The sequence below is a fragment of the Gopherus flavomarginatus genome, chromosome 2 (genome assembly GCF_025201925.1).
Source record: "Gopherus flavomarginatus isolate rGopFla2 chromosome 2, rGopFla2.mat.asm, whole genome shotgun sequence".
NCBI classification, from domain to species: domain Eukaryota; kingdom Metazoa; phylum Chordata; order Testudines; family Testudinidae; genus Gopherus; species Gopherus flavomarginatus.
Window position 1 is genome coordinate 166,082,880 of NC_066618.1, and position 15,008 is coordinate 166,097,887.

General features: G+C 56.1%; 1 protein-coding gene across 9 annotated transcripts in view; it reads right to left on the reverse strand.

Annotated features, from left to right (window-relative positions):
* The window catches only part of LOC127044810 (G protein-coupled receptor kinase 5-like), a 75,726-nt gene that overhangs the window by 13,100 nt on the left and 47,618 nt on the right, over window positions 1–15,008 (reverse strand). For 7 of the 9 annotated variants that reach the window (XR_007772547.1, XM_050939995.1, XM_050939990.1 and 4 more), the window contains exons 2-3: window positions 12,763–12,858; window positions 7,486–7,598 (exon numbers count right to left, since the gene is read on the reverse strand). The exons of 1 other annotated variant lie outside the window; for it this stretch is intronic. Coding sequence is in view for 7 of the 8 variants with exons in the window: in XM_050939995.1 (XP_050795952.1) it covers window positions 7,486–7,598; window positions 12,763–12,858 (209 nt within the window). In the remaining variant the exon portion in view is untranslated. The remainder of the gene's footprint in view (window positions 1–7,485; window positions 7,599–12,762; window positions 12,859–15,008) is intronic. One more of the 9 variants, XM_050939996.1, reaches the window with a different exon arrangement.

Consider the following 15,008-nt stretch of genomic DNA (forward strand, 5'->3'; position numbering starts at 1 on the left):
AGGAGCCTGTGTCTTCCCCAGGACCCCGCTGGGGCGGGCTCACTGTGGGAAGTGCCCGGAGGGGCAGAAGATGCTGAATGCTCCAAGGAGAGACCCAGGAGGTGAAGACGCGCAAGTTTCTTGCCCTGAACAAGTCTGCTCCAAGGGAGAGGAGGCTCACCAAAGATCTGACTGGCTTGGTGGGGAGCAGTTCCAGAGCATCGCCCGGTGATTCCGTGACAGGCAGCAACGGACTCTGCCAACGCCATCCGAGAGACCCCTGTTCTTCCGGTGGCCCACCCTGGTGCTAACACCGACACTAACAGGCCTGCAGGGCCTGAACTGGCAGAGAGCAGGGGACACAGGAGCAGCCAGACTTTTTGGCCAAACCCTCATTAAAAAGCCAACCACACCAGGAAAAACCTATCCTGGGCCAAGCGCCCGGACAACCTCCCCGACGTCTCCTTCCCACTTTGTTCCTGTTGGCACGGGACCCCTGCAAGCCCCTCCTGGCATTCATCCCCGATTTCCACCTCCCTGCCCACTCTTTCCCATTGGGTGTCGGCGGTTTGCCTTCCTCCAAGAGCCACGCTCTGCTGCTATTAAAATCTGACCTGCTGCTTCCTCGGCCAGTGTTTTGGGAACTCAGCCGGGCGCTAGGAGACGCAGGAACGACCCCCAGCGGCAGGGATGAGCAACGGGCAAAGGGTTTGTTCAGAACTCATCTCTCCCATAGGGCAGCAGAGTCAGGTATGAAGCTGGCTAATCACCCGGTCCCCTAATAAAGAGGGGCTGGGAAGAGAGCCAATCAGGGGAATAAACGGAGCAGGTGCTCTCAAAACCATCCCAGGCTTCGGCTGCCTTGAACAGGAAGGACGGAAATAGGCTCTGGAAGGCCGGCATAGCGGGGATGGCTCACGGGTCGCCCTCATTCTCAAGGCTCAAGTGACATCTGTGTTTTCCTTAATAAAAAGGCCACTGGATGACAGCCATGAGAAACAAACAGGCTGGAATGTCCCATGAGGAGCTGCGTAAGCCTCTCCAAGCCAGCCCTGAACAAGAGCGCTGGCTGGGGGCTCTCCTTCCAGGGCAGCTCCTGAAGGACCACTGAGGCCCCGAGAAGCTAGGGAATGGGAGGGGGCCGTAAAGTGACCAGGGACCAAGCTGTTACTAGTCCACTTGCCGAGACAGGGTACAGTGAGAGCAGGTGGCAGGGACAGCTCCCACTGTCCCCATGACCCAGGGTGTTGTCCATAGCCCCACTTTACAGATCGGGAACTGAGGCACTGATCGGTTAAGTGACAGGACCCAAGATCACACAGTGATTGAGTGGCAGAGTCTGAAATAAAACCCTGTGGCTGCACACCTGCGCTAGCCACTGGGCCACATTTCCTCCCAGAGCAGGAAACAGAATCCAGGAGTCTGGACTCCCTGCCCTCTGCTCTAACCTACTAGACCTCAATTCTGCTCCTATAGCTGGGGACAGCATCCAGCCCTCCTCCTCTCCGCTCGAACTCACTAGACCCCACTCCTCTCCCAGAGCTAGGCACAGAAACCAGGAGTCCTGACTCCCAGCCCCCACTGCTTTAATCCACTAGACCCCACCTCCCTAGGGAGGACAACCTGCGAGAGATCAGCGATTCATCCATGGACACAAGGCGAGTTCAGCAACTCTCAGAGCCACATGTGGCCCCAGGCCATTTCCCTCCCACCTTTGACATTTCCTGCCAGCAGCCAGCCTCGTAAAGAGAGCAGCCTGCAACAAACCCCAGCACCAACAAGCCAGCACAACCTGCAAGGGCCCCCGGGCACGCAGCCTCAGAGCCAACGCGCCAAGAAAAACACACTCCATGAAGAGACACCAGCCCAAGGATGTGCACAGAGATGGCTAGAAATCACAGAGCAAGTCCCCAGGGCCCGTGCTGCAAGGTGGATCCCACATGCCCTCAGTAATGCCACAACACAACAAGAGCAGAGCCGTGCACAGGGGCTGTGGGGATCGGTCACAATTGGAGCTGGATGGCAGCACGCTGCAGGGGGGGGCCAGATGAGACCCAAGCACCGCAATTTATCTTTCCTTCAGAATAAAGCGAAGCCTGCGCCTGGGATCGGGGCCTCACAGCACCAGGTAGGCACAGGCCCTGTCCTGCAGCAGTTCCACAGCCGGGGCGGCTCCAGGTACCAGCGCTCCAAGCGCGTGCCTGGGGCGGTAAGCTGCGGGGGGCGCTCTGCCAGTCGCCGCTAGGGCGGCAGGCAGGGTGCCTTCAGCGGCTTATCTGCAGAGGGTCCACTGGTCCCGCTGCTTTGGCGGACCTCCCGCAGGACCAGTGGACCCTCCATGCTTGGGGCGGCAAAATGTCTAGAGCCACCCCTGTCCACAGCACAGCCTCATACACACTGCAGCGTTATACATTGCACACCTTTCCCCCTTTGCAATATGCCAAACTAGATTAGTGGAGCATACTGTAGTGCCCAATCACTGATGCCTTCCAAGGCCAGTGAAACCTCACCCCTCCACCTGTGCTAGCAGCGAGCTGGGAGTGAAAATGCTTTCCTGATCCCCACAGCCCCCTGGGATCTGACAGGCAAGCTGGACTCCTTCCATCCCACTCAACACCACCAGCAACAGAGACTCTGCAGGCCAGGCTAGGTCAGGCCCTCAGCAACTGCCGTGGAACCAATTTGCAAACTGGGGGTGCCTGGTCTTTGACAATGGGGTTGCAGAGGCCCAGCGGGGGCAGAATATGGGCTACAGAGCCTGTATTCCAGCCGGACCATCAGGGCCAAGAGGGGAGTGTGTGGATGGACAGCTAGAAGAGCCGTTTCATGACTAGACTGAATCCATTTCATCAGGGCTCCCAAGCACATTTTAGAGAATAGCCTCACATTAAACTTTCCTCAGCAAGTAACCCAACTGCACTAGCTCAACTGCTGCTACAGGAAAGTCCAGCCCTGCCTTGGGGCCAGGAAGAGGGGCTCAGAAATCCAGCTCAGGCCTGGGCGACACACACAGCTGCTCAGGTTTACCTCACAGAACAATTTCAAGCAAAGCAAGTGAAACCAGTGCCAAACCACGTGTGGACAAAAATGTCAATTTAATCTTGTTTCTAACAATTTAGCCTGAAGTGGTAAATTTCCAGGTACCAGCTAAACTGAAATACCCAGTTTTAAGCTAGTATCAGTGTGTGCACACTGGGACTTGCCCAGGTTTGATTAAAACTGTTTTTTAAACAGACTTGAGTTTACCCCAGTGCGCCGTATGTGTTTTGACAGCCCCCACAACTGTAAATCCACCAGTAGAGCAAGCAAACGACACACACCAGGCATTAAAACCCCCTCAGTGCTGCTCCACATCCCCACCTCCTCCGTGCTGGGTTGGATTTTGGGGTTGCAATTTTTCCGCCCACCCGTCTCCTCCACCCACTAGGCGCAACGCATTGGCAGAGTTACTCTCTTCTACCTGACAGAGACGTTATAAGCCAGGCGGGACTTTACACCACCCCCAACTGTCTTGGGGTAACTTGAAACCCACCAGCAAGGACTCAAAACAAATAATAATTTTTTTTCTTGAACCACTGGAAAGAGAAACCACAAGGCAGGTAGGTGTGAGCAGGAGGCAGCCTAACCAGTGCCTTTCTCACCTGGCTTCTCTGGAGCCATCGCTGCTGGCCCAATCCCACCTTACAGCTTGCCTCTGCCGTGAGGCCTACACCACACTCAACAATGGCTAGGCAACTGCTGTGCTGGGTCTGCTGCCCGTGACACCAAGAGCAACCACCTCCATGTCACCTTGTGCTCCCCCCGTGTCACCTCGTCACCTGGTTAGATGGTACGGGCTATAGGGCAGGAACTGCCTGCGTAAGCGTCGCTCCCCGGCACAACGCCCCCCGCCCCAATCAAAAACACTACTCTAAAGAACTAGTTTCTTTATTGGGACCATCTGCATGGAGATGGTGCTTTGAGCGCGCTCCCCGAGCTCACAACAGAACTCCAAGAATGCAGAGCCACACAGCCCCCCGGTGTGATGCCAGGCTGCATGGCTTGGGAGGTATGCAACAATAGCACAGACCCGGAGCCCCGCCAGGAAGAGAAATCTCATTGCTGTGCAGAGAGGTTAGCCCCTGTTCGCAGGCTTCTTACAGACAAGCAGGTCATTGGGGAGGCTTTCCAGAGCTGTTAGCAGTTGCCGCGGTCATTAGCTTCTCTGTAATTTCCAACATGCCTAGAGGGCCCTGAGCACGCTCTGAACAATGACATGCAGACCGCAAAGGGCTGTGGTGCCCGTAATCCCAACCAGGAAGCCACACGCCCTTTGCATAATCGCTGCCAGGGCCAGGCAGGGACATTTCCAAGTGAAATGAGACCAGCGTACGCACTGACACTCAGGCCGATGGAGAGAGGCTGCCCCCACCCGGCCCTAGACACTGCTCTGGCAGCACACAGGGCCCAGAAAGTGGCCAGAAGAGAATTTTCTCAAGTGCAGAAGCATAGTGGGGGGCATCTCTATGATGCTGTGCTCAAAATCGCCTTCCCTCCAGGCCATGCCAAACCAAATCTGACCTCATGACTGCACCAAACAGCAGCTGAGAGAGAGCACACAGGACTCAGAACCCATCCGATGCCAGAGAACTGTAGCCCACCCACCAACACCTGCTAGACCAGGGTCAGAGAGAGAGAGACCAGGGGCATCCAGATGCAGCCCTTCCAAGGCAGAGCTCTCAAGTTCAGGAGGGGATTCCAGAGCCAGGATTGGAGCACAGGGACTGTCTCTCCCAATCCATAGAGAATGGATGGGGCGGGCCAGAGTCTGTGTAGCTTCTCCAGTTCAGTTTCTGCAGCATGCCCAGACTCCGTGACCCCACATGAGCCTCAAAGGGACTCTGCCTGCTAACTGAGCCAAGCATTCCCCACTCAGCCAGCTCAGACAACAGCATAAAGCAATATACGAGCTGCCTACAGGGCCCTACCGGACAAAAAGATACCCATTCTATCAGCTGGGTGGGAGATGGATTCCCCAAGCAGAGGGCCCTTCTCTGTCTATAGCTAACCACATGCATTAGAACCAGCGCAGAGGCTCGTGTCTTAACCAAGAGGCCTAGTTCTCCTCTCCAGGCATGCAAGAGAACTGTCTGATAATGTGGCCATCACCCTGGAACATCGTGATGCTTAAACATGGTCAGCCGCTAGTGCTGGAATGCAGGGACTGCTCATGGTGTGAAAGAGAAGAGACTGCTTCTAAAGCAGCCCAGACTCAAACAATCTGGAGCTTTAGAGACTGAAATCACAGCTGAGTCAAGAACAGGGACAAATTTCACCAAGACTTAAGTAAAAATGTTCTCTTCTCCATTTTTACTGGTGAAATTTGGACGTGAAATTTCATTGAAACATCAGAAGTTACATGCTTCAAGTCACAAAAGCTAAATCACATCCTTGAATCACAATGAATGAGGGAGGGGCCAGGACAGACTCTGGGTATGGAAGGCAGTGCACATACATGTGATGTTTGTCAGGAGAAAACGGCTCTTTCAGCCCACAAGAGAGGCAGGAGAAAAGGAGAGGATTAAAGGAAAGGACAGTGGTGGGAGGAGGAGCTGGAACATCCTGCAGAATTTTACTAGCTGGAGACAAAAGGGTTTGTATCTGGAGACATGGAAGAGTCCCAGTAGGTAAAGGCAGCCTGTGGCTTTGTTACATACCTGTACTTACCAGCAACCACCAGATCAACTTTGGTTAGAGGAGTTTTATTTAATTGACTTAGATGGGCAAGAAAAAATATTTTTTTTTAAATCTTCCATAAGCTCAAAAAGCCTCACACAAACCCAGGACTGTTTTTCAGGCATGTGTTTCCCATTAAACACCCATATGACTGGATTGGCCTTTCTGCCATTCAGATGCATCAAGACTATGCAAAAAAAGAAAAATGCTTAAGTTTTCGTACACCAGCTTGAATTGCTGGCAGGACTGGCTGCTTCCTTCGACACAGAGAGAGATTTTCCCCTGACCCAAACCAAATGGAACTAAGCAAACTCCTCTCAGTCTGAAGGGCAAAAGCTCCCTCAGTTACATAAACAATTTGGTAATGGGAAACACAGATCATTCTGGGAGGCTTACGTTTTCTATTAAACAGCATCTAAAATTGCCTCCTGGCATCAGAAGAGTCTAACAGCAGATGCACATGGATTTCAGATCAGAACTTCAAGTTAGCTAATGAAAAAAGCCCAAATCTTCTGGTGTGACCCAGAGTGAAACCAAGCCCTGCTGGGCAGACCATGCTTCCAGAACCAGGAAACCTTCGAGGGGAAAAACAAAAAGCCCTTGAGAACACCAAGATATGATTTCACTAGGAGGCCTGACTGAAGTTACAAGTTATCTGGATGGAATTCTTGCACGGTTGCCTTAGAAGGGGCTGTGAAACGCACTGCCCCCATAGCACTGGTGCAAAGGGTGCACTTTAGCAATTTCATTTTCTCCTGCGTCTAAGAAGCACCAGTCCATCGCCAACACCTAACAAGCCAATAACGGGGAAAAAACATAGATGGAAGGCAAGTGACCTTTTCTCCCTCATGGAAACATCCTAGTGAATGCCATAGGAAATCACCACCTCTGTGGAGGCTGGTATTTACAAAGCCATTTGAACAGCAAGAGAAGCTTGGAACACTCCTACAGAATTCAATGGCAGAGATATTCTCTATGGCCCCGTTTAACCATAGGCGTCTAATTGAAGCACATGAGTCGTCCCAAAGCCCTGCACAACTGGGACCCCACAGCTCTGCTGTAGAATTCAGTAGGATGGTTCAAAAGATCCTCATTCAATCTTACATCCTATGAGGCATTAAGAGCAATTTCCAGTCCCTGTGAAGCTGTGCGGGACATTTCCATAGGACTGTTCTGATCAGGAGCTATAGGCACGGTGCAGGGTGGGTTTTCTGTCTTCCTGCACATGTTCCTGAGAGACTTCCAGCTCCCAGAGAGATCAGTTATTGGCAGAGCCAATGCTACATGGGAATTCCCACAGCCCGTACCACACACCCCTAACATCCACTTTCCCCTTCCCTTTGGAATCTCATTGCTTTCCATTTGCTGCATCCCTTCTCACCCCTCCGACAGAGCAAACACGGGGCTCCCAACACTCCATATATTGCAGTGTCAGCCCACCTACCAGTGCCGGCTCCAGCTTTTTTGCTACCCCAAGAGGCGATGGGGAAAAAAAAAGAGGCCGATTGAGCTGCCGCCAAAGAGGAAGACAGGGAGTGAAGGAACCGCCACCGAAGACCCGAATGCGTCACTCCAATAATGGACGGAGTGCCATCCCTTTCTGTTGGCCACCTCAGGCACCTGCTTCCTTCGCTGGTGCCTGCAGCCGGCCCTGCCACCTGCAATCGTACAAGACAGACATCCCTCCTGCCACGATCCTCCCAAAACCAGCAGGTTACTCTGGCTTCAAACTGCACCCGACCCCAGGAGCACCAGAGTCCCCGGGCTGTTGGTGACTAGGGGGGCTCTTACCACAGCATCCAGGAAGTGGATGCAGCGCTGCAGCTCTGGCCGCCTCTCGCAGAACTGACGGAAGAGGAGCCGGCCGATGGGCTGCTTGTCACACAGGCTGCTGTATTCCCTTTCTGGAAAAGAAAACCAAGGAGGAGATGGGACAGAAGCATAGCTCAGGACCGTCCACATCCATACCGGGCCATTCTGCAGAAACTGCCTTGTGCTGCGCCCCAGAGATCATCTTGCGGACAGACGAGCACCAGGGCCACCCAGAGGATTCAGGGGGCCTGGGACAGGGCTGGGTCTTCGGCAGCAATTCAGCGGTGGATCCCTCTCGGAGGGAAGGACCCGCCGTCAAATTGCCGCCGAAGAATGAAGCAGCGGCGGTAGAGCAGCCTAAGTGCCGCTGATCGCGGCTTCCCCTCCGCCACTTGCGTGCTTGTACTCACTGGGCGGCGCTCCGAGGCTTCGGCAGCACTTCAGCGATGGGTCTTTCACTCCCTCCGAGTCTTCCGCTGCACTGAAGGACCCACTGCCGAAGAGCCGGAGCGAGTGAAGTGCCCGCCGCTGAAGTGCCGCCGAAAACCCAGAGTGGCTCGCAAGGGCCCCTGCGGGGCCCAGGGCAAATAGCCCAACTTCTCCCCACCTCTGGGCGGCCCTGATGAGCCCTCCCAGCCCATAACCCTCCACAGCTCTGTTCCCAAACGACTGGGTTCTGCAGAGCACTGATGAAGGAGGCACACAGCTCTGCAGAGAAGAGCTTCTTTAGAGCACTGCTGCATCAGGTAACAGTGCAACCAGGCCATGGGATGAGAGCCACTGCCTGCTTTAAAGTACCACTGGCCACTTCCCTGCGCACACCTGGATCGCTGTTCCAGCTGGTGGACACTGGGTGGTGAAGTGGTAGACGGGGAGCATTGCTGCTGGGTCACAGAGCAGCTGTGATTACAGCCCAGATCCAGCCGGTAACTGTGCAAGTGAGCCCCTGAGCTGAGGCAGAGCCATAGGGATGTCCATGGGGCTCTCCCCAGGCCCGAAGAGCCACCCACACAGAGTCACTGGACTCAGCTCATGAACAATATTTGTCTGTTGGCCACTGCGCAGCCTCCCGCTGCAAAGGCTCTGAAAGCAGCCCCTGAAACAGGAGGCTGCTCCCCCAGCCAGCAGGGTTCAGAGCACCTGCATGTCGCTGCCTTGGTTAAAGGAACAGATGGGCAAGAGTTAAATGCTGGTTTGCAAAAACCACACCTGTTGCCTTAGCTGAAGTCACTGGAGTGTCCACTGCATAGCATGGCTGGGATTTCTAGGGGACCAGCTCCTCAAGACAGTGTGTGCCCCCCTCAGAAAGCCTCCTCCACAATCCCCTTTGCCCCAAACACCTCAGTGGCCCATGATCGTGGCCTCTGACCTCACAGAGGCTCAGGTGCATCTGGACGCTAGGCCAGGCCTTGCTGCAGCTGTCTCCAGAGACTTCCCAGGGCAGAGGGTTCTCATGCATCCATCTTGCATAGCGTGACAGGGGCCCAGCTCCATGCTGGGTCCAGCTGCACACAATGAATTCCAGGCCAAAGCCCCCAGCAGCTGCAAGTTGTGAGTTCTAGCAAGACTAAAACATTGCAAATGTCTTTCCCTCCACTCTTCTCCTTTCTCTGAGCTGGAAACCACCCCCCTGGCCTCTGCCTAACCACATTCCCAGGCCATATAAACACACCCGCTCCTTGGTGTTGCATCCCAAGTCCCAGTGGAAGAAACAGCCAAGCATGCATTAGGGGAAGAGTCACTGACATCTCCTAGGGAGCATGGGAGAAAGACACACTTATCTTGGATTCTGAGAGCGCCTGCGCCAGCACCCTCCCACTCAGCGCGGGCTTCCCAAGAACCCTGGTTCCACCAAACTCCGCTGGGTGCTCAAGGGACAATGTTCCTACACTCACCCTCACAGAGTCAGCAGCAGATCTGCCCTGGGTTCAACAGCTCTGCAAGATGTGAAGTGCCCTCCAGAGGCTGGAGGGGGCCGGGGCTAGTTTTCTCCTCTTGGGCTCAGTCCAGCTTTTGGGGGAGCGAGGAAAGCACCAAGCGGGCACTGCTGATGTCACCCCCCCATCATATCCCCATTAATGGAGGGTGTGGCCTGAGTAAGGGACAGTGCCCCCTCTACACACACTCCCGCCAATGTGGATACTCACCATTTACCTCCTCCAGTCACTCCTTCTGCGTTGGGGGAAGGTCCCAGAGGAGCTGGGGCCAGGCTTTCTGAGTCCTGCCCAGACACCATTCAGACCTGAGCTAGGGGCAGAAAGGGCACTGGTGCCGTGTGTGGATTGTCCCAGCCAGGGATGAGGACCAGATCTGCCCTGACTGTATTACATCCCATTGGATGCCTTGGATACTGCTGACCACAAGGTTTCACTGGGGACCCAGAGGTTGCTAATGGAGTGAAATTCCCCACCCCCTCTGTTCTAACCATTAGACCCCGCTCCTCTTCCAGTGCTGCAGACAGAACCCAGGTGCCCTAGCACCCAGTTACCAAGGCTGGGCTTGCAATTGGGGGGCAGGCCAGGAAGGGAAGATTCACTAGCACAGCAAGGCTGCGCATTCCCTGGAGCAAATGGCTCCAGAACAGAGCTGACTCAGAGCCAGCAGCCCTCTCAGAGACAAAGAGGCAAAGCCCTTCCATCAAGGGCTTATTGCCCCGCTGCCCCCTTGGACTACCAGCAGGTACCATACCCGGGGCCATGTGGCGTGGGATGGGGCGATGCCAGACACACAGGGCCGTGCGATGGTGGTCGGGTGTACGGGGGCGATGTCGGCGCACAGCGCGATGTGACGAGCCAACAGAGGAATGTGCAGGGGGAACCAATGCTGGACACACAGGGCCGTGGGACAGTAGGGGAGTGTACAGGGCGGGGTGGGGGCGATTGCAGAAACATGGGGCCATGCAATGGCGGTGGGATGTGCGATGCAGGGGGGCAATGCCGGGCCATGCAATGGCAGGGGAGTGTGTGGGAGGGTGGTGGCGATGCCGGGAATGCAGGGCCATGCAATGGCAGTGGGGCATGCAATGGCAGTGGGGCGATGCTGGGAATGCCGGGCCATGCGATGGCAGGGGAGCGTGCACGTGTGCGCGGATGCCAGGAACTTGGGGCCATGCAATGGCAGGGGAGTGTGTATGTGTGTGTGTGGGAGGGGGCAATGCCAGGAATGCGGGGCAGTGCAATGGCTGTGGGGGGTGATACCAGGCATGCAGGATTACCTGCAGATTGCACGTTTGCAAAAAACTGAAGGGGTGAATAATTCCTTCAGCAGCAAACACAGGACTAGCTTCTGCTTCCCATCTCCAACCTGCACGTCCTCTCCTGGCCCCTTCAGTGCTCCACCCTCCCGGCTCCCAGTGGAGCATTGAGCACCAGGCTCTGGGCAGCTTTAGCATGCGCCAGGCCAACTCTCCCGAGAAAGCTGCAGCCTGGCTGTGGGCATTGAGCCTTTGGGACTCCGTCATCCCCAGCCCTGAACACCCCCTGCTCATTGTCCCTGTCGAGGCCCTGCATATGGCCCTCGCTCCCACCCTCCCTCACAGCCCTGCTCCCTCCTGCTTAGCGCCCTACCAAATTCACCGTCCATTTTGGTCAATTTCACAGTCATAGGAATTTAAAAATCGTTAATTTCATGATTTCAGCTATTTAAATCTGAAATTTCAGGGTGTTGTAATTGTAAGGGTCCTGACCCAAAAAAGGTCACAAGGCTATTCCTGGGGGGGGGGGGGGGGGGGACACGGGACAGGTGTCACTGTACTACTATCCTTACTTCTGTGCTGCCGTTGGCGGTAGGCTGCTGCCTTCAGAGCATGGTGCCTGGCCAACAGCCACCGCTTTCCTACAGCCCCGCTCTGAAGACAGCGCAGAAGTAAAGGTGACAACACTGCAACCCCTTAAAATAACCTAGTGACCCCCCTGAAACTCCCTTTTGGGTCAGGACCCCCCATGTGAGAAACACTGGTCTCTCTCGTGAAATCTGGTCTTTTGTGTGCTTTTATACAGATTTCACGGTCCGTGACACGTTTTTCATGGCCATGAAGCTTCTGTCGCCTTGGTCCTGGAGCACGCCCCCCGGAACGTGCCCCTTCTCGCACCAACCATTCCCCCTCCACAGCAAGAGCCACACCCCAGCCCCTTCTGAGCTGCCCTGCTCAGGTCCCTCCGGTGCCCCAGGGGTGCCAGCTCCTTGGTGCAGGGGACACGTCTCTCTGGGCAGATACGGTGCCCTAGTATATGACACTGTACACCGTTACGCTGACGCCCGCCGGCCTGCTGCTGCCACGGGTGGCTGGATGAGCTCTGTGCAGCTAATGGCTCCCCGAGACCCCAAGTCCCGTGGGACCCTGAGGCCAGCAGCAGACACAAGGGAAAGGCCTAAACCCCGCTGCAGACACAGGAAGGGAGCTCTAGGGAGGTGGCACCCCGCTGAGACTGGCTGTACCCAGGGGGTTGAGTCTCCATGCTCAAGTGCAGCTCACTCTAAGTCCATGCATGTCACTGGCAGAGGGCGCCCCAACCCCTGTCAGGGAAGGGCCAGGTTAGTCACTGACACTGGTCAGGGACGTTTGTGCACCAGCATGCCCAAGCGGAGAGTCGGATCTGGGACAAGGTGGGGGTGACGCAGAGTCAGGGAGTGCTGCAGCTGTATCTCCAGATACGTAGCCCCCCGGGCCTGCCCTGTGGGAGGTGCTGCTTTCCTCCCACCTGCACTTCTGCCACACACGCCGCCCCTCCCCATCCGGGCACGAGCGGGTGCATGGGGGTAGTGCCTAGCTGTTCGCAGGCAGCGCAGGTGTCCTCAGTTGTATGCATGGAGCACACCCTCTCTCCAGCAACAGTTAACAGCCCCAGCCTTGACCCTCTTCCTGCCTCTCTGCCCCACCCTCCTTGGGCTCCTGATAAGCATCTCTCCTCTGCGCTGGCAGGAAATGATCACAGGCTTTGTTGTCAAGTGCAAAAGCTGTAGCATGGAGCTCCCCATGGGCCCCTGGCATTTCCCACTGCTCTCTCTGTATCCATTACTGCGCCACACTGGCTCTCTCAGCCTCTCTGCTGAGCGCAGCTCGGTGTGCCAGCCTGCTCTCCCCGCACGCTGCCCTCCTTCCCCGCCGGCTTGTACCTGCTTATTCGCAGCAGGCACCCAGGCTCTGCAGCAAGCAGGTTTTGCCAGTTCTTGCAACACAATCCCCGCACGCCCCTGCACGAGGCTCGTCTTGCTGGCCGGCTCCGGGGAGCAGCCGGGTTGAGGCTTGCCGCTTACCCAGGCCTTTCCGAAGGTCATCACACTGGCTGATGTGTGGGAATCTGAGGATCTCTTTCCATTTCTTACTCCTCCCTTTCCGCTTCCCTCCACCTCCTGCAAGGGACAGAGAAGGGGGCAGGAGAAGGAGAAATTAATCCAGAGACAACAGTCGTTGTCATTAGAGCCTGGACACTGAAGGGAGGGACAGACCCTGAGTGCTCATGCAGAAGGAACAGCACTCATGGCATCAGGACAGTGATGCTTCACCCGCCAGCCAAGGACTTCAACGCACCCTTAACCCAGTCCTCACAACCCTCCTGGAGATGTGGGGGAGAATACTTCTCCCCAGGAGAAACTGAGGTGCAGAGAGGAGAATGGACTTGTGTGATGCAGTAGGGACTGTCTGTGTGGGGAGTGGGAGAGCAGGGGAGGACTTTAGGGGATGGACAATGCCAGGGCCTGTAACCTGAGCTAGGTAAGGGAGGGGAAAGGTCAACACCTTTGCCCAGAAAGGGGACAAAGGAGGGGAGTGGCAGGAGGGGAGCAGTTTGAGTTTGGGCTTGGGGCTGTGTGGGCGGAATTCAGGGTATCCTAGTTAGGATCCAAGCACCCTGAAAGCCCAGAAGGACTCGGTGGAGGGGTTCTGATTGTGCCTGCAAGCTCTGCTGTAACCTTTGTTCCTGTTGTCCAATAAACCTTCTGTTTTACTGGCTGGCTAAGAGTCACTGTGGGTCCCAGGAAGAGGGGTGCAGGACCGGACTCCCCCACACTCCATGACAACTGGTGGCAGCGGTGGGATATACTGCACCCCGTGGACGGCGCTTCCTGCAGTAAGTGACTGGGGAGCAGTAAAACGAAGGGGTGGTTAACCCCTGGGAGTGCGTGCCCTGTGAGAAGAACTTTGCAGTAACAGGGTCCCCCGGGGGATTGCAGCGAGCGGTCCCAGGGGCGGAGGAGTCTGCAGCTCGACCCTGGCAGAGAGGTGGTGACCTCAAGAAGGGCTGGTGCACTAGGGGTCCCCCTGGAAACCGTGGGGAGCGGCGAGCACCCCGGCCTGTGAGTGGCCAGCAGGAAAATGTATGCCAAGCGGCGCAAGTGGGACCTGCTGGAGCTGTGCAAGCAGAGGGGGCTGCGCCCGGGGAGACGCACCAATGACCAGCTGATTGCCCAGCTGGAGCAGGGAGACCGCATAAATGAACGGAGCCCTGTCTCTGAGGGAAGCAGCCGGGCAGATGCAGCGCAGGCACCAGTGTCTGTCCCCGCTGGGAGTGGTCAGCCGGCGGACGAGGGCTTCCCGAGACCCCCCCTTCCTGTGCCTAGAAGAAAGGCGGGGAGGAGCCCAGTGTATACCGAGGGCACCGTGACACCCCCGGCCAGCAGGGAATCCTCCCGGCGAAGCTCACCCCCCAGCAGGGGATCCTCCCGGCAACACTCGGCATCCGTGGAGCGGATGCGGCTGGAATATGAAAGGGAGCTGAAATGGAAGGAGCTCGAGTTAAAGAGGCAAGAGCTGAAGGAGAAGGAGAAACAGCGTAAACATGAGCGAAAGAAGAAGAAGAAACAGCGTAAACATAAGCTGAACCTGGCCCGGCTGAGAAGAAGTGAGGCCCCGGCTGCGGTGAGTGAGGGGGGACCCAAGCCTACAAAGAGCTTTAATAAGCACTTGCTGCCCCGGCGTAAGGAGGGGAAGAACATAAATATCTTCCTGACGGCCTTTGAGAATGCCTGCGAGCTGCACAGGGTTGACCCTGCAGACAGGATCGCAGTTCTCACCCCCTTACTGGACTCCACAGCCATGGAGGTGTACAGCCGACTGAAAGGGGCGGAGGCAGGGGACTACAAACTGTTCAAACAGGCCCTGCTCTGCGAGTTTGGGCTGACTCCTGAGATGTACCGGAAAAAGTTCCGGAGCCAGCATAAAACCCGTGAGGTCACATACCTACAACTGGTCAACCGGGCGCAGGGATATGCCCGCAAGTGGACAGCTGGGGCCCAAACTAAAGAGGGCCTGCTTGACCTATTCATACTGGAGCACCTGTACGAGCCGTGCCCGTCCGACTTGAGGCTGTGGTTGATGAACCAGAAGCCGGAGAACCCACAGCATGCAGGCCAGCTGGCCGACCAATTTGTGGACAGTCGGGCAGGGGATGGCAGGGAGGAGTCTCGAAGGAGCAGGCCTGCCTCAACGCAGAGAGAGAGTCACCATGGGACCTCCCAAAGGGGGCCTATGAAGAACCCCCCAAAAGGGGAACATCCAGTGTCAG